Genomic DNA, 24,086 nt, shown 5'->3' with positions numbered 1-24,086 from the left:
AGGAGCGTCTCGCAGCGTCTCGTTCCTCCCTCTCTCGATTTCCCTTCGTCGGCGTCTTGGCGCGCGATATATACGCGCACGGCGCGGCCTTTAAGACGCGGAACAACGGGCAGAGAGGCCGGTCAATAGTTTCGCGGGTCGTCCTACACCTGTCTGTCGCGGAGGTTGCGGACGACAGTAGGAAGGGGTTATGGTCAATAAACGCAACCACGTCACACGCAGCCTATCGGCGGCGGCGACGACGACGACGACCCCGCTTCACCCGCTTGGCCCCTTAAAGTGCCCCCCCCCCCCCGTCCCCGTCCGGTGAAAATCTTACGTGACGGCCGATACCGCCTTCGCGCGCGCCTGTTTCGCCGGACAAACCGGGTAAGGGCCGCGCGGATCGACGTGGGACGCGGACCGGCGGACGCGGCGCGCGTCGAGGAAGCCGCGGATGGGCGTCGCGGTGCCGCGGCCGGCAGATTCGGGCCGATTTCTCGCCAGGGTGAGTCGACGACGCGTCTCGGCGGATCGGCCGAAACGTGTCCGCCATTGTTGTCGATCGGTCGCGACGACGCGGGGGGCGGGGAAACTAAAGGCGCGTGAAGACGACGTTCTTAGCTCGGCGCGCGCATGCGCGCGCCCGACCGCCCGCCCGCATGTCCGACGACTCCGACGCCGACGCTCCGTTTCTTTTCGAACTTTTCCCCCGTTCCGGGGGTTCTGGCGGCGACGCGCGCGTACGCACTGGCACGCACACCGGGCGATGCAGCTCGCGGCGACGACGAGGAGACGCAGCAGACCGAGACAGCGACGAAAAGATTCCCGAGATGTGCGCGCGGCAGTTCCGAACGTAGTAAGTTTGTCGTCGTCGAGGAAGACTCGCCGTTCGACGTCGTTTTTGCGTTTTTCTAAAGGGAAATCGGTTCGCGTCCTCGATTATCCGTACAACTTGCCGAAAATCGGGACGATGGATGTTTTAACGGCTTTCGGTAATAAGCGTTTCACGAGTTGTCTCGGTCTAGTTTTATCGTGACGCGATTCGCGCGTGACGTGTCTTTCGTTAGGAGGTTAGGTTCCGTACGAACGTTGATTACCTCGCGAGTATCTGGACAATCGTATTTTATCGCCTTATCTTTCGTTGCCGTTCTTGTAACACGACTATCCGTCTGTTTCAGGTGCCTGGTAGACTATTTTTCGAGCTGTGGCATGCATAAAGTAAACGGACAGCATTGTGGTTGCTGAAGAGGCGAGAGTGTCGGAGAAATAAGCTGAATCTGATTGGAACATTTATTCTATTCCATTTATTGTATTCCAGATTATTTTAGATTTTATATAATTTGACTCTGAAAATGATCCGACGCACAAAGGACAGATTGCATGCCAGTTGTGTTAGTGTATTAAGCTCAACGCCGAGAAAGGATCTTGCCTTCAGACAGTGAGGGGAAATGCGAGATTATAGATGTCAGAGACAGGGGAGGAACGTGCTGTTAGACTGTATACGGCTGCGGAGATAATGAAAAACGCCAGAGCCAAGGAAAGCGAGGAGCAGGCGGCGATGAGGAGGATGCAGGAGGCTCAGCGGATGGCCAGGCATCGCGCCAAGAAGAAGCGCTGCCTGGACGAGAATCTCGCGAGGGAGATCTCCAAGATCGCCGAGCTGTCCAAGATGCCCGTTCCGGATTCCAATACGATAGCCCAGATGTCGGAGATGAATATGAACAAGATATCCGCGGAATTGAAGCAAATGATGGAGAGGGGAAAAGTACCTGAGCATATAGTTCAAATGGCTCAACTGGCGGAGTTTAGTAAAATGAATTCTGAGTTGAACAAGATGTCGCAGGACATGAAGAGATACGAGATGGAGAAGATGGCGGAATACGCCAAGACCACCGAATACATGAAGATGCAGGAGATCGCCAAGATGAACGAGATGGTCAAGTTTTCCGAGATGGCCAAGTATAACGATAAGATCAACGAGATGGCGAAGATGAACGAGATGATAAAGATATCGCAGATGGCCAAGATCAACGAGGCGCAGAGGATGAACGAGATAGCGAAGCTGAACGAGATGGTGAAGATGACGGAGATGGCAAAGTACAATAACGATATCACGAAGCTGACCGAGTTCGCGCAGATCAACGAGATGGCGAAGGAGATCGCGAAGATGAACGAGAAGACCAAGATGAACGAGATGATGAAGATGGCGAACATGCAGAACGACATCGTCAAGATGGACAGACCGGAGTACCCGGTCAAAATGACGAACGAGATGGTGAAGCTGAACGAGCTGGCCAAGATGAACGAGATAACGATCACGAAGCTGAACGACCCGCCCAAGATCCCGGATATCTCGCCGCTACCACCGCCCCCGCGTATCCCCGAACCTGTCATCACCGTGCCAAATCCGAGGAATCTGCAGAACGTGCAGACCGTGCAGGTGGCACAGGCCAGCCCGTCCAGCATGATCAACTACCAGAGCGTGCCCGGCCAGAACAACTACGGCAAGCTGCTGATGATCATCGAGGAGCTCGGTAGGGACATCCGTCTGTCGTACGCGGGCAGCCGCAGCGCCGCCGAGAGGCTGAAGAACGGCATTCAGCAGGCCAGGGTCGCCGTGCGGGACTGCCTGCACGAGACGCAGCACAACGCGCAACAATGATCTGCCGACGCGAGCTAGCTAGCGATTAGACTACTTTATAGCCTTCTGTCATTTCGCGAGATGTTGCTTCGTACGAGTCGCTTCAATTCGGACTGTGGTATTGACACATACGGGCATACGTCGATCGAGCGTTTCGTTATTGGAACAAAGCCTTGACCGCTATCTTTTTCACTCCACATGCGGTTTCCTTTACTCGGTCTTCTTCTGCTCGGTCCCTGTGTCGTTCGAACAGCGGCAGAACAATTTTCCTACTTTTAAGTTGCAATTTAGAACTATATAGAAATGGGAGGGAAGGTACCACTTTGTATACACACTACTACCTAGAGAATATTAGAGAGTCTTAGTTTATATTTTATAAAAAGGAGAACAGGAAAAAGAGGACGGTTATACTATGGTTTTTGTTAAGACTCGCATACGCTCCGAACTTTTAGTATACGTCTCGAGTGAGTGAGGGAAAAGATAAAAAAAGATTACGCCAGGTAAAAGCTTTTCGAATATGTACCTAATGGAAAGTATAATCCCGTAAATATATCCCGTAATATATCGTTAAATAAATAAAAATTTTGTATACAACGCGGACATCTCGTTCTTTTTTCTCCCTTCCGTATAGGGTGCTTCAGAATTCGCGTTCATGAAACGCATAGGTCTTGTCGAGTGCGATTTTTTCCTGTGCAAGCGACTGAAAAGCAGTTTTTACTCAAGTTAAAAGTTTTTATCAAATATCATTAAGTATCAAATTATTGACCCACTTGTTCCAATCCATTCTAATTCATCTTGCGCGCCAAATTGATTAACAGGTAAGAAAAAAAATCTCAGCGTGCTTTAAAGAAATATAGGGAGCTTTCCAGCAAGCGACACAAGTGTCGTTTTGTCTTTGTTACTCATTGCCAAAAAAGGAAGATGGAACGATGTTTGTGTCGACCAGTGTCGCTTGCTGGAAAACTCCCATATCTACCTACTGCCGATCAGCTGTAGTAAATAAAAATAATTGAAGTTACGTCACGCGGGCAATCGTGATCGCGGAAATTTGAGTAGATCGAGCGTGAAGCGCGAAATCCGAGCGATATTAAAAAGAAAGCTATATATTGGTCGTAGTATCATTCTCTTTCTCAATAAGAGAAAGCGGCAGAAAATGGTCCAGCTTCAGCTTCAAAATCTGGAATCTTCCAGCACTGCTCTGCATGTGTACTACGGCTGGCATTCCGATATTTACCGTTAATAATAAAGGATGGTTGCACTTCGATATTCACCGCCAATGCAAAAAAAAAAAAAATCTATAGTGTACGTGACGTGAACTATAGAATTTCAGTGCCAGCTGTGAATATCAGAACGCAATTCATTATTTGATTTGCTTTATTTCTCGCGCCACCCTCGCGCCTCGCCGACAGACGCCACTTGCGCGGGAAGGCGGTTAGTGGCACTAGTGACAGTTGGTGGTTACTGGTTGGGGGTTGGGGTGAATGAGGACGATCGATCGATCGGCGCGGCCTACTCCACGCTCCACGTGGCTCCACGCTCGAGAGACGCTACTTGCGACGGTTGCGACTTGCGACGCGCATTAGGAATATGAGATTTGGGAGAGAGAAAAGCAGATCAATTAGGTATTTATAACATATACTTATTGATATTTTTATTGATATTTACGGCACGTCGTGCCTCGGCGAAGCGGTATTCGTACTACGCGCCGACGTGAATACGGTACAGAATTCCTTTCGCATTGTCCATAAAGGTTAGCGTTCTGCGATTTCAATTTCTCGCTGCGCTCGCCGACGATCCACCACAGGGCCTGATTATCGATTGTTTCTCAAGGTTGTAAAGATAAAGGGAAACGCGTCCATTCTCCGAGATGACTAAGCAACGCAAAAACGTAGGGATCACTGGGAAAATCACAGAACCCCTGCTGACAGTGCCGAAGCCGGGGATCACTCAGCGCATGGCGCCAATACCTTCCGTTCCTGCTCAGTCAAAGTACATCAAGCTGCTGCGAATCATAGAGCTGCTTGGTCGCGACCTTAAAATCTGTTATACCGGTGACAACATTGACAAGACGTTGCCTAGGGTTGAACGCGACCTCGCGAGGGCGTGTTCGCTAGTCCAGCAGTGCCGTGCCGAGGCTGAAAAAAGTGCCAGGAAAGCGTGCAAGTAACGTACTTCCGCGATAATTGCGCAACGTCGTTCGCGTAGGAAACACCTCGTGCCACAATGCAAATATACTTACACAAGATAATATTTATTGCATCAAAGATCGTAGGAAGATTGTATCGTCAACAGTATTTTCATTCTACCTCGAAAATTGATCCGTATTTTAGACCCATTCAAAATTCCTGGTGATGTGTGTGCGATGCTAAGACTGAGCACCGAGCTTCAGTGCTCTTTTCTAAACTGTTCAGCTTTGAATATTTTTATGTCTCTTGTTTTTTGTGTGGAAATAAGTTCTTAGGACGTTTATAAACTTTGAACCTGCCGAGACAGGTAGTTTTAACCATTGTATTATGCAGAACCACATGGGACCTCTATTAGCTAAACTAAGCATGGTCAACATCGAGCACCGGAGATACAATACTTCAATCTTTCTATCTGTGGAGAGAGGGAAGGGAATTCCTCCACTGAATGAAGTTTAACAGGCAGCGGAAAAAATTCTTTCTACTCTCCATAGATGAAAAGTGAGAACCCGAGCTCTAGAGCCCAAAATTGACCATGTCCGAGCTGAGCTATCCAACGTTCCTAAATACCAAGAATTCAAGAAATCCAAATAACATTGTGTTCATATATATTTTAGCAAATATTTCAAATATTTTTCACATAAATCTACATTTGGAAGAAATTGTATAGCTCAGCAGTAGAGCAGTCGGCAATGAAAGGAAAGATCGTTTTGTTACCTCTTGCATATTACGAGGAATTTTGATTGGGAAGATATCCCATTGTGATAGAAACAAGAGTCAGACGAAAACAAATTAAAAGTGACTTTGTAACATGTTATTGATAAGATAACGAATAGCTAGGATAATAACTACAATGACGATAATAGATTCTAATGAAATCTAACAGAACTGTAAGAGAATATTTTTATCAAATGTCTCAATTTAGCCAAAGTATTAAATGACCATTCTTATTATTAATAGACGAATATATATGTATACATATATGTATGGATGAATATCATGGAAGACTCAACGATCTCTTTTATGTAAAACAGATATTTAAATACTGCCAAAAAGCAACGCTACAATAGTAATACGTTTTTACTATCTATTTTAAACTTTGTGGTGATATTTTTTTATAGAGAACTTGTATAAGGAATTTAGGTTTTCTCTTTTTTGATTTTTCTCTTATTTATTGACTTAAAATAATCCAATTTGCGGAAATAGTGATATATTTAAAGCCTTAATACACACAAACACATACACACACGTATATATAAATATATATACACAATTATAGTACAAATTATAATACAAATAGTACAAATATAGATATAAAATAGTCACTATTTCTAATTATACAAACAATAATAATTTTATAAAAGAATTTTTATATAATCTGCCATATATATGTAATTATATGTCACGTTGCTTAAATTAATAACTTACTATATAATATTGCATGACTTGCATGAGACAGTAAGATAAATACCAAATGAGAATGGTACAACAAAATGTGTTCCTACGATTAAATATTGTATAATTACCTATAACTAAATAAAAAATTTTTTATTAAAAAAAGAATAGAGTTGTGTTTCAGCACCCATTGCGACTCGCATCTTTCTTTCTGTCCGTTCTAATTCATATTGGATATATTCTCGTTTCTTTCCCTTGTGTAACTTTTTGCCATACATTATTTTACAATCAGTATCCGTTATCAATTCTTTCACGTGCGTATATGATCATCTATTAATTGTAACAAAAGCAGGATCGCTATTTCGTAAGTTCATTATATTAGAACTCGAATTCATTATTTATTAAATATTTGATGACGTAACTCTAAATTATGCCGAAATTTCTTTTGTTCCAGATAATTGAGAGGAACAAATGGCAGAAGACGAGATAAACGTGCGTACTTTGACCACATTCGAAACAACATTACCAGCAGACACCGTCGAGTGGTGCCCTGTAGAACCATATCGACATATATTAGCATGCGGAACATATGGTTTAGTTAAAAGTGAACCTGGCACATCTACGTCTAGACGGGGACAAATCTTGTTGCTCCGTGTAACAAATGGCGGAGAGTTAGAACTGTTGCAAGAAGTATGTACCTCGGCGGTGTTGGATATGAAATGGCTGCACGTCGTAGACGCCGTGGAAACTCGTGTATTACTCGCCGTCGTCGATTCCACCGGATACTTACAAATCCATCAGCTAGAAAACGACGGGGAAAAAATAGAACTGGTACTTGTCACTAAATTAAAAGTCAACGATGACGAGAACGTCCTGGCGTTGTCTCTAGATTGGTCCCGTGAAAAGTACACCGCTTCTTTTCCCATCCACGATACAAGTATCCTCGTGAGCGATAGCGCAGGGCAAATCTCTCGTTTCACGTGGCGTGAGTCGGGTGACCTGACGAAGGACTTCACGTGGCCCGCACATATGTTCCAAGCGTGGATCGTCGCCTACGATTATTGCGACCCATTCATGTTTTATTCTGGTATACAGCAATATACAATATGGTTCATATGAGAGTGAATTTATATTGGGTCTTGCCTAATTTGTAAAGAATTTTTCTTTTAGAATATATTAATATTATTATTTAAAATATTAATATTCTAAAAGAAAAATCGTTATTTACGAATTAAGCAAAATCCAATATAAATTCACTTATAATAGTTATAATTAAGAACAAATAAGAATAGTGTGGATAGATTTGGAGCTAACGTATCATAAATTTCAGGAGGCGACGATGATAGGTTTCTGTGTTTCGATTGCAGGACAGGATCTCGTCCCGTAGTTGAAAGCAAGGAGCATACTACCGGCGTTACCAGCATCCACAGTAACGTCAACGAAACGTTTTTGCTCGCAACCGGAAGGTAAAAGAAAAATCTTCGGTACAACTCTGCGTTTTTCAAAGAGCGATTGATAAAAGTTTGAAGTTGAAACTTGCGAATTTTATAATAGATTTATTTCTGTGTTTGCGAATATAACACAGTGAAAGTGAAAACAATTATTAATCTACATTTTTCATACATTTGGTCTTCTACGGTTGCAGAATTTATTTTTAGAGTCGACAATTGTTTTCCTTTTAAATGACCAACGTGTGCTTCAATATTTCAGTTACGATCAGAGCGTAAGATTGTGGGACAAGAGGAATTTCAAGAAACCGATATCGAAGATTTGTCTCGACGGTGGAATCTGGCGTTTGAAATGGGACTCGTTTACTCGCCAATACCTGTTCGCCGCGTGTATGCGCAATGGTTTCAAGATCATTAATCATACCGAAATAATATCGTCTGTCGTTGTCAATTATAAAGAGCACGAAGGTTTATCGTATGGCTGTGACTGGTCATTCTTGAAGCAGCCGGATCTCTCACGTTTAAACATACCTGATGGGGACACCTTGATCAGCACTTGCTCCTTCGAAGAGTTTACGGGGACCCTCAAGATATCTGTGATTGACTTTTGGCCGGATAAACACACCGCCGACGAAGATTGTTAACCCGAATAGGTATATTCCTGCGAATTAATGTGTCGTTACGGCGATCATTAGAAAAATGAAACAGGTATGATTCACAATTTGTATAATACGCTTATTTATACGTTACAGAAACTTGAGCGATTTCGATATTTATATTAAAATAATAAAGGAATTAGAGTGGCAAATGGAAGAACGATAATTTTAAGATACCTCTCTCTATAGGTTTCTTTTTAACAGACGTCAATGATTCTGTAATTTCTTTATAAGGAGAACTTATTAATCCAGTCGGCTTTCACGTCAAGAGTAACAAGTCTCGTCTTTCACGCAAATTATAATTATTATAATTATAAAATCTGAATTTATCTATGTTTTTATAAAATTTATAATTTCCGATCTTCCCTTATTGGGACAATAATAGTGAAATAATATTGTTTTGCTTAAATTTGTGGGGTTGCAGGATTAGAAATTGAATTTTAGTCTTTTTAGGCGTCTGTTCTAATTATCCAGCATTCTGTTTTGAGTTGATTCGATTTTAATTTTTCGCGGTCGAAGATGTGGAGCCTTTTATTAGAAATTAGAGCAAGTATAGAGACCGATAGAGATTTTTAGGGCGAAAATTCCAACTCGCTTGTCTTCCTTCATTATCGTTACACTGTGGCCGCGTCGTCGCGTGCGCCGCGCGCGCGCCAGCGCGCACCGAGATGGCGGGTCGGGCGCGGCGCGAGCCGCATTTCGCCGCGGACGGTTCGATAAAAATCAGTCGTCGCTCGGTGGCTGGCTTCGTACGATCTGGAGCCGTTCCGCGGTTCCGTGGGTTTTCCTCTTTTCCCCACCTCGACGACGTATCGCGGCGTATTCGCGGACAGCGCGGTTCCCCTGCGTCGCGATCTTCACGATCCCGGCGCGTCACCGCGGTCCCCGGAGTCCGGAGCGAGACGGTGAGTAAATGGAGTAAACCGAACCGAGTCTAAAGGGGGCAAAGTGGAGTCCCGCGGGTAAACGGCGGTTTCCTCGCGCGGGCGGCTTCCCTCGGAAGTCGAAGTTTCCCTCCCGCGGGAGAGGCACACGCGGGATCAGCTGGTCCCGTCGCCGTGGAGTAGCGTCCTCGCGCGGCGGTCCCACCTGCCGCGGAATCCGGAAGAGCCAGCCGACCGGTCGAGCCAAGGTTAGGCCGCGGATATGACGCTTATTCGCGTCGCGTCGCCCCCTTCCCTCCCCCTCGATCCGGGGCGGCGCGCCGACTGCAACGAAACAAGACTGTTCGTCGAAACCACCTGGAGCACAGGATTCATTCGCATGTTTCGCCTTTCTCGTGCAGGCACCGGAAGGGTCCTGGATTTTAACGCGCCGTGACGTTATCGGTAACCAGGCTCTTCCGCCCGGTGCTTCGGTTGGTCGAGTCATTTTTTTTTCTTTTTGCATTATTTCTCTCTTATATTTCCTTATTCTTATTTCCCTTAATATGCCTTTGCAAAGATGACGGGTATATTACAGGAAAACAATAATTGTTTCATGTTAAAAAAAATTGGTCAAGCGTATTATATAAATTGTCTTTTTAAGGGCGAACGATAAAACGAGGTGAAAAAGAAGCGCCTGGCCGTGAAGACCGTCCCTTTAACCGCGCGATAAAGGGCCTCGAGCGAGTGATTCGCGCGCGACATGGAGGCGCCAAGGCAAAGGTTCCAGGACACGCGTATGCGCGCTTTCCGCGCTCTCCCCCCGGGGGTGCGGAAGCACGGCCTTAATTGACACGAATTCGCGCCGCTCCGGGAATTTCTGGCGGCGTCGCAAGGCGCCCCTTCGAGGGCCGAGCGGAACCCCCCGCGGGCTTCACGATCGTTCAATTCGGCTCGCCGCTGAATTACGTTTTCTATTCTCTCTCGCGGCTGGAGAAACAAGCGGGAGGTTCCTGCCGTCGTCCAGCGATGGTCGGAGAACCTATATTCCACTCGTGAAACATGCATGTGAATGTAATTTATTTAAACGCGCATATGTGCGTGCGTACTCGCCTAGGGTCCCCCGGGCGCCCTCCCCCCCCGTCCGGATGGTGCTCCGGGATTGATTTCCGCCTGACAGAACGGAACGCAGAACTTATTCTCGATTACCTCGTTACAGCGCGAGCCCCGACGACGAGACGAGCGAATATCAGCCTCCCCGTCGATCGTCGATAGAGAGAATCCAGTCGCAGGGGCGTTGTCCTCTCCCGTCATATCCCGGTTGCACGTCCTTCACTTCGCCCGTCCTCGAAAGGGAGAGAGACACGAAACGGAAAAGGAAGAGGAGGAACTAAATCCGACTCGGGGAGTCGGGGATGTGAACGCGTGCGTTGCGGTCATCGGCGGCCCGGCTGATCGATCTCTTCTTCTCTCTCTCTCTCTTTCTTGTCCACGCATGAAAACAACGGCGATGCGTGTATGTACATACGACGTAGGATCCCCCCTTTGCCTGCGAGAAAAACGGATGAATCCGCGCGCACAGCGGATCCGGAGTTTCGAGTACCGCCGTTTGCGGGAACCGTCCGCCAGAAGTAGTTCATCATAGCGGTGCAGTTGTGGGAGGATACGCCGCGTCTAACGTTTTAAAATCGTAGACGGATTCGTCTTCAGCTCCGTTCCGAGCGAACAAACAAACGTGTATAACGCACATTCACGTTTTGCTGTTAGCACGGGCAGCGCTCCGTTTCTAACTGTGTACCGAAAAATTAATTTCAGATGATTATCGCCGTCACGCATACGTGATATCGGTCTGCCCGTCACGGGAATCGGAGCGTCACACGATGTGTATCTATGCACGCCGCGCGGTAACGAACGCGCGAGGAGAAACCGATGGGAATCTGTCGCTGCAGGCAGAAGCCTGAGTTTGCGGCCGCACACGTGAGAGAGTACCCGAATATATCCTTTTCTCATTATCGCTCGTCTCGCCGTTCCAGCGACAAGCAGGAAAAGCCGCTTCACTCGCCCGACTTGTTCCCCAGCTATGACGCGACGGAATTTGCCGATATGTATATAACAATATATGTGTATATACTCGTGGAATGTTTGGCAAGTAGTCACGCGATGCCCGATTGGGTCGACCTCAAATCGAAGAGCTTATTTCCAAACCGTCTGGAGAACTCGCGCCTGTAAGAGATGCAAATTATATAGGTCTTTCAAGTCGCGCTGCAAAGAACGTGCTTTACGCGTCACAAAGTTCAGCGTGAGAAAACTTTTCTCGTGGTTGCGTATACGATAATTTCCATTTATAAAGAAAGAAATGTAAATTCAAGAGGGTGTTTAGTTTGGAAACAAAACTCTTCGGCTAGGCGCCAAGGAGGAAGGCGAACGTCTGGCACGGCCAAGTATATCTCGTTTCTTTCGCATCCTTCTCCCGCGTTGTTGCACTTTTCTGCCATTCTATTCTTTTTTGTTCTGCCTCTCGTTCTCGGCGACGAGTTGATGCACGCCACGTGTGCGCCGACAGGCACACGACACGTGTACCGTTGTCGTCTCTCCCGGAGAGAAAGATCCGACGTGCGTGCTAGACTTTTCGTGAGTGACGGTAATCGAGATCAAACTCGCGCGGATTAACGACCTCTTGTACAATTACTGCAATTACTATTACTGCTATTCTAGGAGCGGGAAGACGGGCGCTTGTAAGTTTTCGGATTGAGGCGGCTTCTTCGAGTCGCTTCGCGGCCTCGTGGCACGAAACGCTTTCTACGACGTGCGATAATCGAGCTCACCGGACCCGATCGCTCGCCACCCGGCTTTCGACGATTAAAAGAAGAGATCGGCGTTCCCCGGGGATCGTTGTACGGACTTATGCTTGACGAGCGAGAGGATCATTTGCCTGGGTATACTTGAAACTGTTTCATTGGCGAACGATGTTATCGAGCACTTTGAACGGAAATACGAATGCAGGCTGCGAGGAACGGCTTTAAGAACGGATTATTTCGAGCGTTGAGAGCCGCCGTTGAGCTTATCTCCTCTCACCCTCTCTCCTACGTAATTTCGCTAAAATAATAAGATGATTAAAAGATTAAATTGAAATACCACAGTATTAATTATTAGGATTAAAAGTCTGAAATATCGGTAAAGCTGCAGTTTTTAAAGATACGAAAGTGTTAACTGACAATGAGCCATCTAGTAAAACGTTTAGAACAAAGTTGCGACTGATGTAGCGGCATAACCGCGGTTAATTGACGATCTCCGATTGCCCCATTGTTACTTCACGCGGCGAAATTACGTTCTGAAAATTATACACACGCTGGAAGATGGAGAGGGAGATAGGGTGTTGCAGGTGTACATATGTATATCGTGTTGCGAAGGGCGCGAACGCGAAAGCGGTGGGGAGGATGATGCCGCTGAGTGTCGTGCACGTTGAAAGGGCAGGCTGGCTGGATTCGAGTATCGTTGTCTCTGTGTTGCCGGATCTCGTTCGTTAGACCATGGGCGAGCATAAGCGCCGACTCGTAACGAGAATAACTCCCGGACATTCTTCTGGGGAGAGAAAAATACAAAAAATACATATAGGTCGATATGGGGAGTTCTACTTCTTCCCTCGATAATTGCGTTTATTTCTGTTGTTCTTTAAATCCCGCATTATTGATCGCGATTCACTCTTATGTCATTATTTGACTATATTTACTTGTTTATTTTTTAAGAGCACGTGTATAATAATTATAATCATCGTAATGTGTATTGTACGTGTGTTGTACTTTGTAGCGCGCAATCGTGACGATAATCAGATAGTAAACCGAGTGATAGTATATCGATTCGCAACTCTACGTTTCTGAGAAATGTGCATTATGCAACCTCTTCGCTCGTAGCCGGACGCAATCTCACTCGCGAACTTATTTATTCGCAACCTGACCTAAGGGATCAAGCTTCGTGAATCACCCCAATCAGCCGTGCGGGATGAATCATATTGTGTATCGCATTTATCTCACGCTGTTCCTCGTCGTTCGCGCGAGATGCGCGAGGCAATATATATATATATTTTACGTGCATATTTTACCCCTGCGAAATCTTTCGCGCGTCGGCGCCTCTGGCGAGACACGAGCTTTGGATTTCAACGTTACGGACAAGATTCTCGGATCGTCTTTGTTCCTCGCGTATCCTGCCTCGCGAGAACCTGATTATTCCGGCCGACGATTCGCTCCGAAGCGCATAGAAACACTGCACTTCTTCTCCGCGCGAGACCATCTCTCTTTTTGCAATTTACCGTACAAGCTTTGATACGTGAGTTACAGACAAGCTGAATGGGATTGTCACGAGCTGAGGATCCCCGGTGGTACGATATCATCGCGTTGCAAACCAACAACTGTATAAGCTCTGTTTCAATGATACTTCATGTTAGACACCCACGCTCGAACACGTTCCTCTACTCGAGAGAGAAAGAGGGAGATGAGAGCGCCGTACTTCTCGTGAAAAGAAAGAAAAACGGCTAATCAAATAGACTAGGATGACGTAGGCGAATAGCGTGTGGGATAGCTTATTTGTTATAACGTTTTAAAACGATAATTGTCCCGGGGGCGGGGGGGGGGCGAATAAATGCCAGTTCTGTTTAAGCGGAATCGTCATCGCGGCAATCATGTGCGACATTCCTCTGAGAGACATATCCACGCGCTATTCGTCTCTGATCTATGAATGGATGCCATTCATCTCTATTTATGTTCTTATCATTCGATAAAAGCCGATGCAGCAACGACAGGCTCGTTTCCTGGCTCGCTGCTACCGCGCGCCTTCCGAAAATTTTATTTTCTCTCGTCTCTTTTTCAGGAACGCATCCTTTATACATGTTCCTCTCGAACGGTATACCACTCGGACTGATGCGTTTGGATAGGAGTAGGATCGGAGTAATTGTTTTCCCACATCAGCGTCGGCGAGCATCGTTACTACGCAGTACGGTCGGCCGCTTTCAGCGTGAAAAGGTCGCGAATGGGACCGGAAATTGTGCGTGCGGCTCCGAAATCGCACGCGATCACGCGTGACGCTGCGGCGCTGCATCGGAGCGATCGGATCGACTTGCGATAGCCCGGCAGTTCTCGTTTTAAAGTTGCCGAGAGCCTCGAACTGGGTCAAAAGGCAGAGAGCTTGCGACCGTCCGCGACTGCCCGCCAACCTACTTGGAACACACCCGAACGGAATCGCGAATATTCTTTTGCGCGTCGCGCTCCTCGCGTTCCGGGACCAGCTTGGAGAACATCGATCTGTTCGAGGGCCGGTTTTGTTCTTGCGTGAAACATTATTTTACATTCTTGCATGCGCTCCGATACTTCACATTTATAATCAGAACGTAATTTTCCAACAAAATTGCTGAACCATAAATCTAAATGTTTTTATTATTATATACAGGTACGTAAAATAATTTTTTTAATGTACTTACACATAATGAAAACGTTTAGATTTATAGTTGCAACCAATAATTGTTAGATAGCAAAGCTAATCGATATTGATTCTTATCAACGCTTGCTCCATCGCGATATTCTCCAATCTGTTCCGAGAAAAGTAACACTTCCGGATGAGCAGAATAGAACGGAGATTATTGTCGAAGACAAACAAAATCAGATTCGCTCCTTTGTCGAGGCGAAAAGAGAACGATCGCGAAACGAAAGTGCGTTATTATTCTCTGCGAAGTCCCGGTTGTATACCCATCGCGACGTAATTTCCTCCGAACCGGAACGACGCGAACCGATAACTATGCTATGCGTCTATCACGAGTTTTCACTTTTGTCACGCAAACCGCGGCGGCGAAACTAGTTTGGCGGCCGGTTTTACTCGACTCTTCGAAAACGTCCACTGTGATCCACGCGGCCGCTGAAAATGTGTCGGGTCAAACGCTGGTGGAAATAATTTCGATCGAAGTGCCCGTAAGTGTATCGCGCGAAAATAAATTGCGCTCGTGACATTTCGGCGGATTGCCCTTCGTCAGTGGGACGACGCGAAATTTTTCATTCGCTTATTTATATTTTTGCAGGATCTATCGCGCCTTGGGAAATGTTTCCGAAAGAATTTTGTCGCGTCTCGCGAGCGATTCATATACGGGAGTCGCGGTGTATCGTCGTTCATAAGTAGGAGAAAAACACGACGCGGCGACGTAAACTGGCGTGAGGGAGAGAGCGGACGTAATTCGAAGCATATGCGTTGGTGCGACGGCAAGAAGAGTGGAATGTTCAGAATCTTAAACGTTTAATGGGACATAATCGGTTAATAGGTCTCGCGCATTCAGCCAAAGCCGGTCAGCACCACCTCACGCAACGAATGGCAACGCGCGTCGTTGCCCTCGCACTCCGGATATTTTTATCGTCCCTATAAAATTCTATTTTCTTTCGAACCTTCTCTCCTTTTCTCTTTTTCTCGTTGCAGCTTGGATCGCTGCACCGATAGAATCTCCTCTGGTTATTTCGTACACTCGCATTTACGTGAATATGTTTGTACATTCCCTAATTTTCCATAACTCGAGGAAAACGACATTTGTCGGCATATCTCTCTCGTTGAACTCTTAGCTTTAGTTGTAATATCAGCGTGTAATCATTCCGCGTATGTTCCTTAAGAGGAAAGCTCTATATACGATCGATCTCTCGTCTTTGATTTGCAGCCTGGAATGATAAATGGTGGCCACCAGCAGCATGGTATATGAGGAGATAGTCGGTATACGGGGCAGCTGACCCCAGCCACCGCGCACGCTTTTCACGCGCGAGATGCCCCACAATCTAAACTCAGCTTCCACCAACTCCGCCAACACGGGACCGAATCATCAAGCTTATCCCCAGCAGCCGTACCACCGGGAGAATGCAGATGGACTTCAGCCCGAGGTAACGTGAAATCGATCGATCGTACCGTAGGTCTGGCCTACGTCGAACATTTTGTATGTAGCGAACGGAGTCTGATAACGGAACTTCCGATGCGTTTTATGAGTCAGCCTTATTGAACTGCAGCTCTTTTATCGTTCATTTTGGAGAAATATTTCATATGTTGACTGCCTTAAACGACAACTCGTTGTCCCAGACCAACAAAAAATATTCTTAATCAATCTTATCTCGTTATAAAAAAATTGAAATACGAATAAAATATTCAAAGAATATAAAATACAAAGTAAACTCTAAAATAATGGCACCGTTCTTCAGAAAGAACCGGTGGAGTTCGACACGTCGCATTTGCGAGGTGCTCCAGCGGAGGTCGAGGCGTTGGTGCACAACATCAAGGAGGTTGCCCAGCAATTCCTCTATCACTGGCGAACGTTCCCCATCGTTCTGCCCCCACCGTTGTCCTCGTGTACGGAGGGCGAGGATACGTTGGCGCGAAAGAAATACCACCTGAGGGATCTCTTCGTGGCGCCCAGTTTCGATGAACTGGACGCTGTCGCCGTGGATAGCAAGGGCGAGCCCAGGAGACTGACCAACAAGCAACTGGAGAGTATCAGGGAGCGGGGGTAGGTGTTCTCTACATGGAGCGTAGCGGATGTCTCAATGATTTCCTCTCTACTCGTTTGACGATCGTGATAGCTAGTCATTTTGTGTAATTATACGTAGCGGCAGTAGTTAGGCAGTAGAGAGAAAGAAAAATAATAGAAAAGAAGAGAGCAATGTAACGTAGCTGTAATGGATGAATATGCATATATCCACGTCGGGTCACCCATCGAATCTGTCGAAATATATAAGCGAAAAGCGATGATATCGCGCGATCGGGCGCGAGTGTTGAATCGATACCTAGCTTGCATTTTCGATGCATTAGACGCGCGGAGTCTCTCTACGCGGAGTAAATAAAGCGATTTCTTGCTTCAAGTGCGTGTGTGTCTGATATGCTCTAACGATTTCTGTAAAGCTTACACAAGGATAAATATGGAAAGCCGAAGAAGCTGAATGCCACTCAGTTGGAGAGCATTCGAAGATGCGGGTACGTGTGACACACCTAAGCGACAGTGCTTAAAACAGTAAAGACAATGTGTTAAACGTTTGTGCAAATAGGTCGATAGGTAAACTTGTACAGCGACCTCGGGATTGACTAACCCGGCTAGCTTCCCTCGCGCGAGAACGGTGTCGCGTTCACAGCATGATCTTTCATTCCGCACCGCCATTAACTTACTTTAAATGCCCGATGAATCATATGCGGAGCGTTGATGAGATAAACGCATATTACCGTATAACTCTTTTGCGCCACTGGAATTGGAGATTGGTGTAACATCTTTTGTAACGTGTGTATTCATTATCGCATGGCACTCGATTTGTATAAACCGTATATCCCCAGCTATTGTTTGTTATTAGTCTTTAAGTTTGGCTTGTACATAATCGCTATTAAAGAAAAAATCCACGGGCTTTAGCGAGTCACTATAGGACTAGTCGATTAATTCAGCACGGATTATCAACGCTATCGAAACAAGTATTCCTGGTGAAATTAGAATACGAGTAGACACTACACGTCGCTGTGTAAATTGTTTCATAACGGAAGGGGAGGCACTATTTTTCATCTTTATTTGTTACATTCCTACTATCCCAAATTGTTTATCTATAGGACATGGCGCTTTGTATGATTTTGGCCGTCACAAAATCGGGAGATTTTTACCGCGCGGTTGACCGACGATTCTTCTTGCAGGGAGTTCGAAGTGGACTCGATCAACTTTGCCGGGCAGACTCACCGATGGCGATTGAGCGGTCTCCTGCAGCGCGGCCGAGATAGACGGCGGGACGCGTTGCTCACAGATCTCGCCCTGGCGACTAGGTTTCTCGTTGTAACGGCAAAGGCTAGATTAGTTTCCCATTGCTTCAGTGTCTCGCAATCCTTTAAAGCATTGTTAACGGGGCTGTTGCGACTTCTCGGTGAGCAGTTTGCGTCCTCCGCGCGCTTGTATGTGACGTCTTAAGCCGCACATCCGCATTACCGACACCGCATTATATCTATATATGCTGTACAAACATATACGTTGCATGTTACATTTATATGCATCTTGCAGACATTATAATCGGCGTACCGTCGCTCCAGGCACACAATCTAGATGCTAAAATTAGGGAGGAGCGCTGCCGGTACCTGGTGGCGGAATTGGTCTGTAGGGTAAGACATTATTTTCATTATTTCCCGGCGTGAGATACAAATCTCCAATGCGTAAACCTAAGTCGTCGTTTTTGCTCCATACGTCGCCGTAGTCGGAATATGAGGATTCTCTGGAGCTACTCTGTGGATTTATACGGAAGCAGCTTCGTCGGGCGACCACGGAGAAATTCGAGGTCGAAAGAGAATCGTCCCAGCTGTTGCCCGTTTCAGTTCCTTTCGTATTTGGAACACCTGGTGGGGCTGCGGTTGATCTCAGACTGTTCAGCCGGGACATAATCAGGAAAGCTCTGCCGACGCTCGTTGCGATTCTGGAGAGAGAGACAAGAGGCTGGTTCCTTCACTTTAGAGAAAGACTGATATCTGAATTGAGAGCACAAAAGAAACCGGACGAGGAAATAGAACGAGTGAGGAATACTTTTAATTAAAAAATTTACAATTACATTTTAAACAAATATGTTTAATATACATTCATAAAAGAGATATACATTTATTTAATTAATATATATGCAAAATAAATTAAAATGTATTTACCGAAATTTTTAGGAAGTCAATGAAGCGGTGATGCGTGAATATTTACAAAGAGTATACTCGAATATCCTGTCGCATCCCGACATACTTGCGCTAGGCGAAGGTATCGCTCAGCTGCTGGTTCAACAGGCGCAGTCGGTCGTGTTGATGCACCGAGCGGTGGAGAACGTGCAACGGAAGCTATCGCAAACCAAAGAATCTCTGCGACATCGTATCGAGAGCGAGCATCCGATCCTGTCGCGGATACAGCCGTGGATGCGCGATCGCATGCGCGAGGCCGAAGAGAACTTCATCGAGGAGTGCGAATGGAGCGCGCATGAAGAAGCTCTCGCGCTCTGCAGCCATCAAAATCTCACCCAGACTGTGTACTTCCTCAATCGTGATTTAACTTTCATGAAAGAGGTATCTACCGCCCGATCTTTGAATTCTATCATCTTGGAACTTGTTAGAAACCTGGATTTGTCTGTTTCAGAGAGAGCCTGTTCTCCTGAAAGAACTGCGGAAGGTGAAAACCCCGACGAGGACTTTCCAATGGCCGACGCAAATCTGGCTACCGAAGAACTGGATAATAAGACGTAATTTCCAAGGCCAATCCGAAATCATTCCAACCGTACTGAGCAATACTCCGACTTCTATCACGACGCCTCGCGCTGATCCTAGCCAGCCTGTCTTTTTGGTTGAAAGAGAGATTGTACACACAACTACGACAAGGTACCTCAATCGATCAAACTATTATTATGCATTCTCATGTTCGGTACTTTAATGATTTTGTGATAAAGGTGGCCGATGTGGCGCTGGATAAATTACATCGCCAGAACGTGGTGTTGGACTTGGAATGCGATGTTCCTGTTGGGTGTAGCCGTCCCGTGGTGTAGTCCAGTGTCTTTCCGCGCTTTACTGCTGGTGCAACCGTTTACCCCCGACTTGGAATTGAGTCAACTAAATGGGACATTGTTCCCGAGAAAGTCTTCGCAAATGCCTACTCTCTGTTCCCGACTAATAGCACTCTGGAGGCATATCAGTAAAAGTCGGACGCACTTTGAAACTGAACCAGACACAGGTAAGATCTCTTTTTATCATGTTTATATTTTAACAGAAATATAATTAGAGTATCAGACTCTGAATATTAGTAATGTAATACCAATACGTTAACAATATCTTTTTAGGATTCATCGGCAAAGGCATGACCAGACATTTAAATAGGCTATGGAACTACGGTGCCAAGGGCCTATTAGGCACACTCATCATCCTGTTCATATTTCCCGTAGTGTGCGTTCTGGCGAGCGTCAGTTCGCTGATTGTCGCTCTCACTGCGGTCTTATGGTTAGTTCCTCGTGCGATGGATCTCCTTTTTTTTCTTTTTTAAAGTAGAACGTAATTGAATTTAACTCATTGGCTGTTTCAGGATGCCTCTGGTCACGTTGACGCTACATGCGTTCATGGCGCTCATAATGGATCTGGATAGTCCTGAGCCGAGCCGCAATCGATACTTCGTGGTGATGGAAGCGTTGGTCTGGAACATCGGTGTTCAGGGCTGTCTGCAACCGATAGCAGCGTTATTCGTAGCCCTTGCCCTGTGCCCGGTCATCTCATTCGTGATACTTACAAGTAAATAAAATGAGTTTCACGAGGAAAATGGCACTTACGAAAAAGTATACACCAAATAATTCTATTTCGCAGTTGCTGTGATACGTTACTGGGTCAGGGTGTTCTGGGATACGGTTATGTTCCATCTAGTGATCAAAAATAGAGGTCGAATACCAGCAAGTGACAGTTTCGTCGTAAAGAGAATAGCTGGACCAGGACTAGCTTCGGATTACTATTATCAAGTGAGTATTATATTTTTACCCATGGATATCTGTAATGCCTGAGGAATAACATTTAAGAAACTCAAATTATCTTCGTCAGATAAGAGCAGAGCAAGCATTGGCTGCGTTTGAAGCGAAATTAGAGCTGGACGAATTACTGGCTTTCCAGCAAGAGACCGAGAGACTAATCACTCAACCGCAGAGAGATTTTACTCAGTTTGTCGAGGCCTGTTTCGGCCCGTTCGCCGCTAGTCTCGCCAAGACAAAGGATCCGTACAAATCGCTCGAGAAAGAAGCCAAAGATCTAATCGCCGTGCTGCACGAGAAGCTGGACCGACGAAGAAAGAATTTGCAGACGGGTCTCGGCGTCGCGGTGAGGAGTAAGATAAAATTAACCACTTTCGACTTAAAGGTAATTATTCTCCGTAATATTCTATGTGACTCCGCGTTCTATTAATACTCTACGAATTCGTATGCGCGTATAATCCAGTAATCCGGTTACAATAGAGTTAAAATAACATTACAGGTAGTCATACAGCAAGGCGCACTAATGCTGGAACGTCTCTATCCCACTCATGTTTTCGCGAGATTGCCTGGGAATGAGGAGGACTTCTGGGAGAACAAAGGTTTAGGGGTATGCGACTGGGTGGGACTGGCAGGGCTTATGTATGCCGATATCTTCAGTCTGGATTTCCTACAACCGCTCGACGATTCCGACACGAAATTTAGATTGGAGCCGCATCCAGGAGTTGATCTATCACGCTATATGGACATGGTGCATAGCATCGAGCTCGGTGGTATTAACGGGCCCGATTTACTCGGTGCCGTTTACGCGCCACGCGGGAATATCCAAGTGCATAGCCCGTATCTCGAGGTGTCCGCCTTTAATCCGAGAGCCAAGCAAGCCAGCAACAGCAGAAAGTCCGACAAGCGATGGTAATTATCTCCTAATCGTGTTATAATTTTTTGAAAGAAAAAGAAAATATGTAAAACGTGATTCTCCACAGCGACACCAGCGGCCTGTTGACGTCGACGAAAATCCGGAGGCGCACGATGACGAGCGAGAACAACTCGGAGGGACGGTGGCAGCCATGGAAACGCCAGATTCATCCGTACAGCGCGGAGAAACTGGTGATCCCTCTGCCGATTCCGCATCCTGCTCACATAGCGGTGACGATACACAATCGCGACTCGGAGGACCCGATACCGCTCGACTCGGAACTGTGTCAGAACATCCTGCGAGCCATCGAGGAGTCGCCCGGCGAGATGGCGACGGAATACGTGAGCCGGTACAGAGGCGGCGGCGGCGGCGACTCCAGCTTCGACTCCGTCGCGTCGCAATCGTCGGTCTCGATCGACACCGGCCTGGACAAGGAGAACGAGACGACGCAGGAGACCGCCGCGGCGAACGCCGAGAAAAACGGCGAGACCTACCACTGGACGCTGTCGAATTGGGGCGGTGGCATGACGCGAAGGCGGAACAATTCCGGATCTATAAAGGTCGACCTAGCGTCACCGGAGGACGTCACCCTCGACACAGATACCACCAGAGTGATGTTCAGCACGTACGGAACAACCGTCTAAATTAAGACCGCCGTTACACGCGCCGAATAAAAACAGTTATCTCGTCTTCGCGTTTTATAGATGACGTTAAAAAAGAAAAGGTAATGAAAATGAGAGGAAAAAAAAATGAAGAGCTCCGCAACTTTAGCGAACCCGATCTTAGAGAACAGCCTTTGCCATCCAAGATGACGCGATGCAATATTAAATATTCGCATTATTCGCTCTCAGCTATAGAAGTAATCGCGGAGATCAATCAGTATACAGATTAAGCCGTTTGCCGACGAATTCACGATCCTGATCAAAAGTGTAAATTCAAAGAGGATAGGGAGGAAAGCGCATTTACGGATTCAATTACCGTATAAGTATGTACGTGTAATCGAAATAATTCCCAGTGAATTACAATTATTTATATCGTCACGAAATTTAATCGCGCGAATCTCTTATTATATTTAAATTTTATCTGAGAGAGTCCGTTAGGCAGATATTACTCGCCGAAGTTATCCCTGCGATATTGAGAAGTTCGGGACTTTGATTATCGGACGAATACCGGTTTAACGAGGAATATCGCGCGATCGTTGCGAAATTCCGAAATTACATTATGAGATTTTTAAGAGTATTATAAGAGAGGATTATATATATATATAGGTATATATAGAGAGAAAAGAGAAATCAGAGAGGATATTCCAGATCTTAGCGCAGCAGGCAGAATTAGACGAGATCTCTCTCTTTAATATTACGTTAATTAAACAAATGCGACATTCATATTGATATACTGTACATAGATAGCTAATTGTATAAAAATAAAACTTGTTAACGTAATATTACTCCGGATTACACACTTTCCGTTATTTACGACTACGACGAGGGCTAAAGCGGCGACTGGCCGCGACAAAGAGGATATACATGCTTGCGATCGTTTAATCATTTAACATTTAACGCAACGTATACAGATATTATAAGCGCGCGCTTGCCGGCGATTATGTCACCTGCGAGTAGATCGCGGGAATCGTAAAAAAAAAAACTTCCGTCGCGAAGCGTTTGGAGTCCGAGCGTTATCGATCCATATTCGACGATGTACAGCGTAAAGTTGACAAGTAAAGTGACGCCCCCGGAGCGTAACTTATTTGACGAATGCGCGCCCGAGCACCCCCGGGAAGAAACCTTGATGCGTCCTTCCAGCGTCTCTCTATCTCAGTGTGTACATTTTATTTTACTAAAATAAAACCGCAATAGATGTTAGCACCGGAGGTCGACTCCGATACGGCGCGGCGGTATGCCGCGCGACGGGAAGGGAGGAATTACAGTCGCAATCGAATTGTACAATATTATCGTCGAGACATTTCTGTGCGGATAAAAACTGGAGGATAGGGAGGATACGGCGACGCGACGCTGACTATAAACACCAACGCTATTCAGACTCAATAAAAGTTTACTGTAATACAAAGTGCGTTTGCCCAGCCCTCGATTTCGCCCCCCCCCCCCCCCCCCGGTCGTCGTAAAGTTAGTCGCGATTCGGATGCGTCGATGACGACGCATGACGACGCGGGAATAAGTTGTACGTCTCGAGATCAAAGAGGCGACGATCGAGCCGTTCGATCGATTCGCGCGATATTTCAAATGATATTCGAGTCCTTGTTCATTTCTCATCGCGACAGTCGCCCTACTTCACTCCGCGAGACTTTCTCCCTGCGGAGCAGCGGAGTGAAGTCAGGCGACCGTTACTTGGAGCGTTCGGATGCGCTTTCAAGCGGAAAGACGCAAATCTCGAGGTAATAGATTTAAGATAAATAAGACTCTGCAGGATTTCAGGATTCAGCGTGCGAGGAACGCGCGAAATTCGGACGAGGATAACGATGAGATCGAAAGTTATCGATGGGAGGAGCGAGA

General features: G+C 46.2%; 3 protein-coding genes and 1 long non-coding RNA gene across 11 annotated transcripts; 3 read left to right on the top strand and 1 right to left on the bottom strand.

The window, feature by feature from the left end:
- Positions 1 to 290: 290 nt before the first annotated feature.
- Positions 291 to 3,217, top strand: LOC139784432 (uncharacterized). 3 transcript variants are annotated; one of them, XM_071723625.1, is made up of 2 exons: positions 291 to 487; positions 1,161 to 3,217. In XM_071723625.1, exon 2 carries the CDS (start codon positions 1,445 to 1,447, stop codon positions 2,642 to 2,644), a length of 1,200 nt encoding a protein of 399 aa, XP_071579726.1. In that variant the 5' UTR covers positions 291 to 487; positions 1,161 to 1,444; the 3' UTR covers positions 2,645 to 3,217. The 3 variants fall into 3 exon arrangements, with proteins under 3 accessions (XP_071579726.1, XP_071579732.1, XP_071579727.1); XM_071723631.1 differs by having other exon boundaries at positions 295 to 369; XM_071723626.1 differs by lacking the exon at positions 291 to 487 and adding an exon at positions 548 to 838.
- A 729-nt stretch (positions 3,218 to 3,946) lies between these two features.
- LOC139784454 (diphthine methyltransferase) lies at positions 3,947 to 8,457 on the top strand. Its single transcript, XM_071723640.1, has 4 exons — positions 3,947 to 4,245; positions 6,656 to 7,288; positions 7,532 to 7,667; positions 7,912 to 8,457. The coding sequence occupies exons 2-4, from the start codon at positions 6,673 to 6,675 to the stop codon at positions 8,291 to 8,293; spliced, it is 1,134 nt and encodes a 377-aa protein (XP_071579741.1). The 5' UTR covers positions 3,947 to 4,245; positions 6,656 to 6,672; the 3' UTR covers positions 8,294 to 8,457.
- Positions 8,181 to 10,506, bottom strand: LOC139784526 (uncharacterized). Its single transcript, XR_011721598.1, has 2 exons — positions 10,378 to 10,506; positions 8,181 to 8,310 (listed from the first exon to the last, which is right to left on the bottom strand). It is a non-coding gene; the product is annotated as an uncharacterized lncRNA (long non-coding RNA).
- Positions 9,023 to 23,643, top strand: LOC139784287 (uncharacterized). Of its 6 annotated transcripts, XM_071723457.1 has the most exons (17): positions 13,835 to 14,607; positions 14,762 to 15,122; positions 15,851 to 16,067; positions 16,380 to 16,684; positions 17,077 to 17,148; positions 17,845 to 18,068; positions 18,203 to 18,300; positions 18,393 to 18,704; positions 18,844 to 19,230; positions 19,301 to 19,539; positions 19,608 to 19,888; positions 19,995 to 20,151; positions 20,234 to 20,436; positions 20,509 to 20,657; positions 20,737 to 21,048; positions 21,163 to 21,572; positions 21,644 to 23,643. In XM_071723457.1, exons 3-17 carry the CDS (start codon positions 15,954 to 15,956, stop codon positions 22,218 to 22,220), a joined length of 3,840 nt encoding a protein of 1,279 aa, XP_071579558.1. In that variant the 5' UTR covers positions 13,835 to 14,607; positions 14,762 to 15,122; positions 15,851 to 15,953; the 3' UTR covers positions 22,221 to 23,643. The 6 variants fall into 6 exon arrangements, with proteins under 6 accessions (XP_071579554.1, XP_071579576.1, XP_071579562.1 ...); XM_071723453.1 differs by lacking the exons at positions 13,835 to 14,607; positions 14,762 to 15,122 and adding an exon at positions 9,023 to 9,210; XM_071723461.1 differs by lacking the exons at positions 13,835 to 14,607; positions 14,762 to 15,122 and adding an exon at positions 10,558 to 10,684.
- Positions 23,644 to 24,086: the final 443 nt, after the last annotated feature.

The sequence above is a fragment of the Temnothorax nylanderi genome, unplaced genomic scaffold, assembly GCF_030848795.1.
Source record: "Temnothorax nylanderi isolate EJ_2023f unplaced genomic scaffold, tnyl_v1.0 TNYL_tig0008_pilon, whole genome shotgun sequence".
In the NCBI taxonomy this organism is placed as follows: Eukaryota; Metazoa; Arthropoda; class Insecta; order Hymenoptera; family Formicidae; genus Temnothorax; species Temnothorax nylanderi.
The sequence above is the reverse complement of the archived record's forward strand: the minus strand, read 5'-3'. Positions and strand labels throughout refer to the sequence as shown.

Excerpts from the sequence above, each read along its gene's own strand:
- LOC139784432 (XM_071723625.1), top strand. The coding sequence starts at position 1,445 with ATGTCAGAGACAGGGGAGGAACGTGCTGTTAGACTGTATACGGCTGCG.
- LOC139784287 (XM_071723453.1), top strand. The coding sequence starts at position 15,954 with ATGCCCCACAATCTAAACTCAGCTTCCACCAACTCCGCCAACACGGGA. Across the intron at positions 18,705-18,843 it reads CGGACGAGGAAATAGAACGA|GAAGTCAATGAAGCGGTGAT; the intron begins GTGAGGAATACT and ends CGAAATTTTTAG. Across the intron at positions 20,437-20,508 it reads CTCATTCGTGATACTTACAA|TTGCTGTGATACGTTACTGG; the intron begins GTAAATAAAATG and ends TCTATTTCGCAG.
- LOC139784454 (XM_071723640.1), top strand. The coding sequence starts at position 6,673 with ATGGCAGAAGACGAGATAAACGTGCGTACTTTGACCACATTCGAAACA. Across the intron at positions 7,289-7,531 it reads CCCATTCATGTTTTATTCTG|GAGGCGACGATGATAGGTTT; the intron begins GTATACAGCAAT and ends CATAAATTTCAG. Across the intron at positions 7,668-7,911 it reads TTTTTGCTCGCAACCGGAAG|TTACGATCAGAGCGTAAGAT; the intron begins GTAAAAGAAAAA and ends TCAATATTTCAG.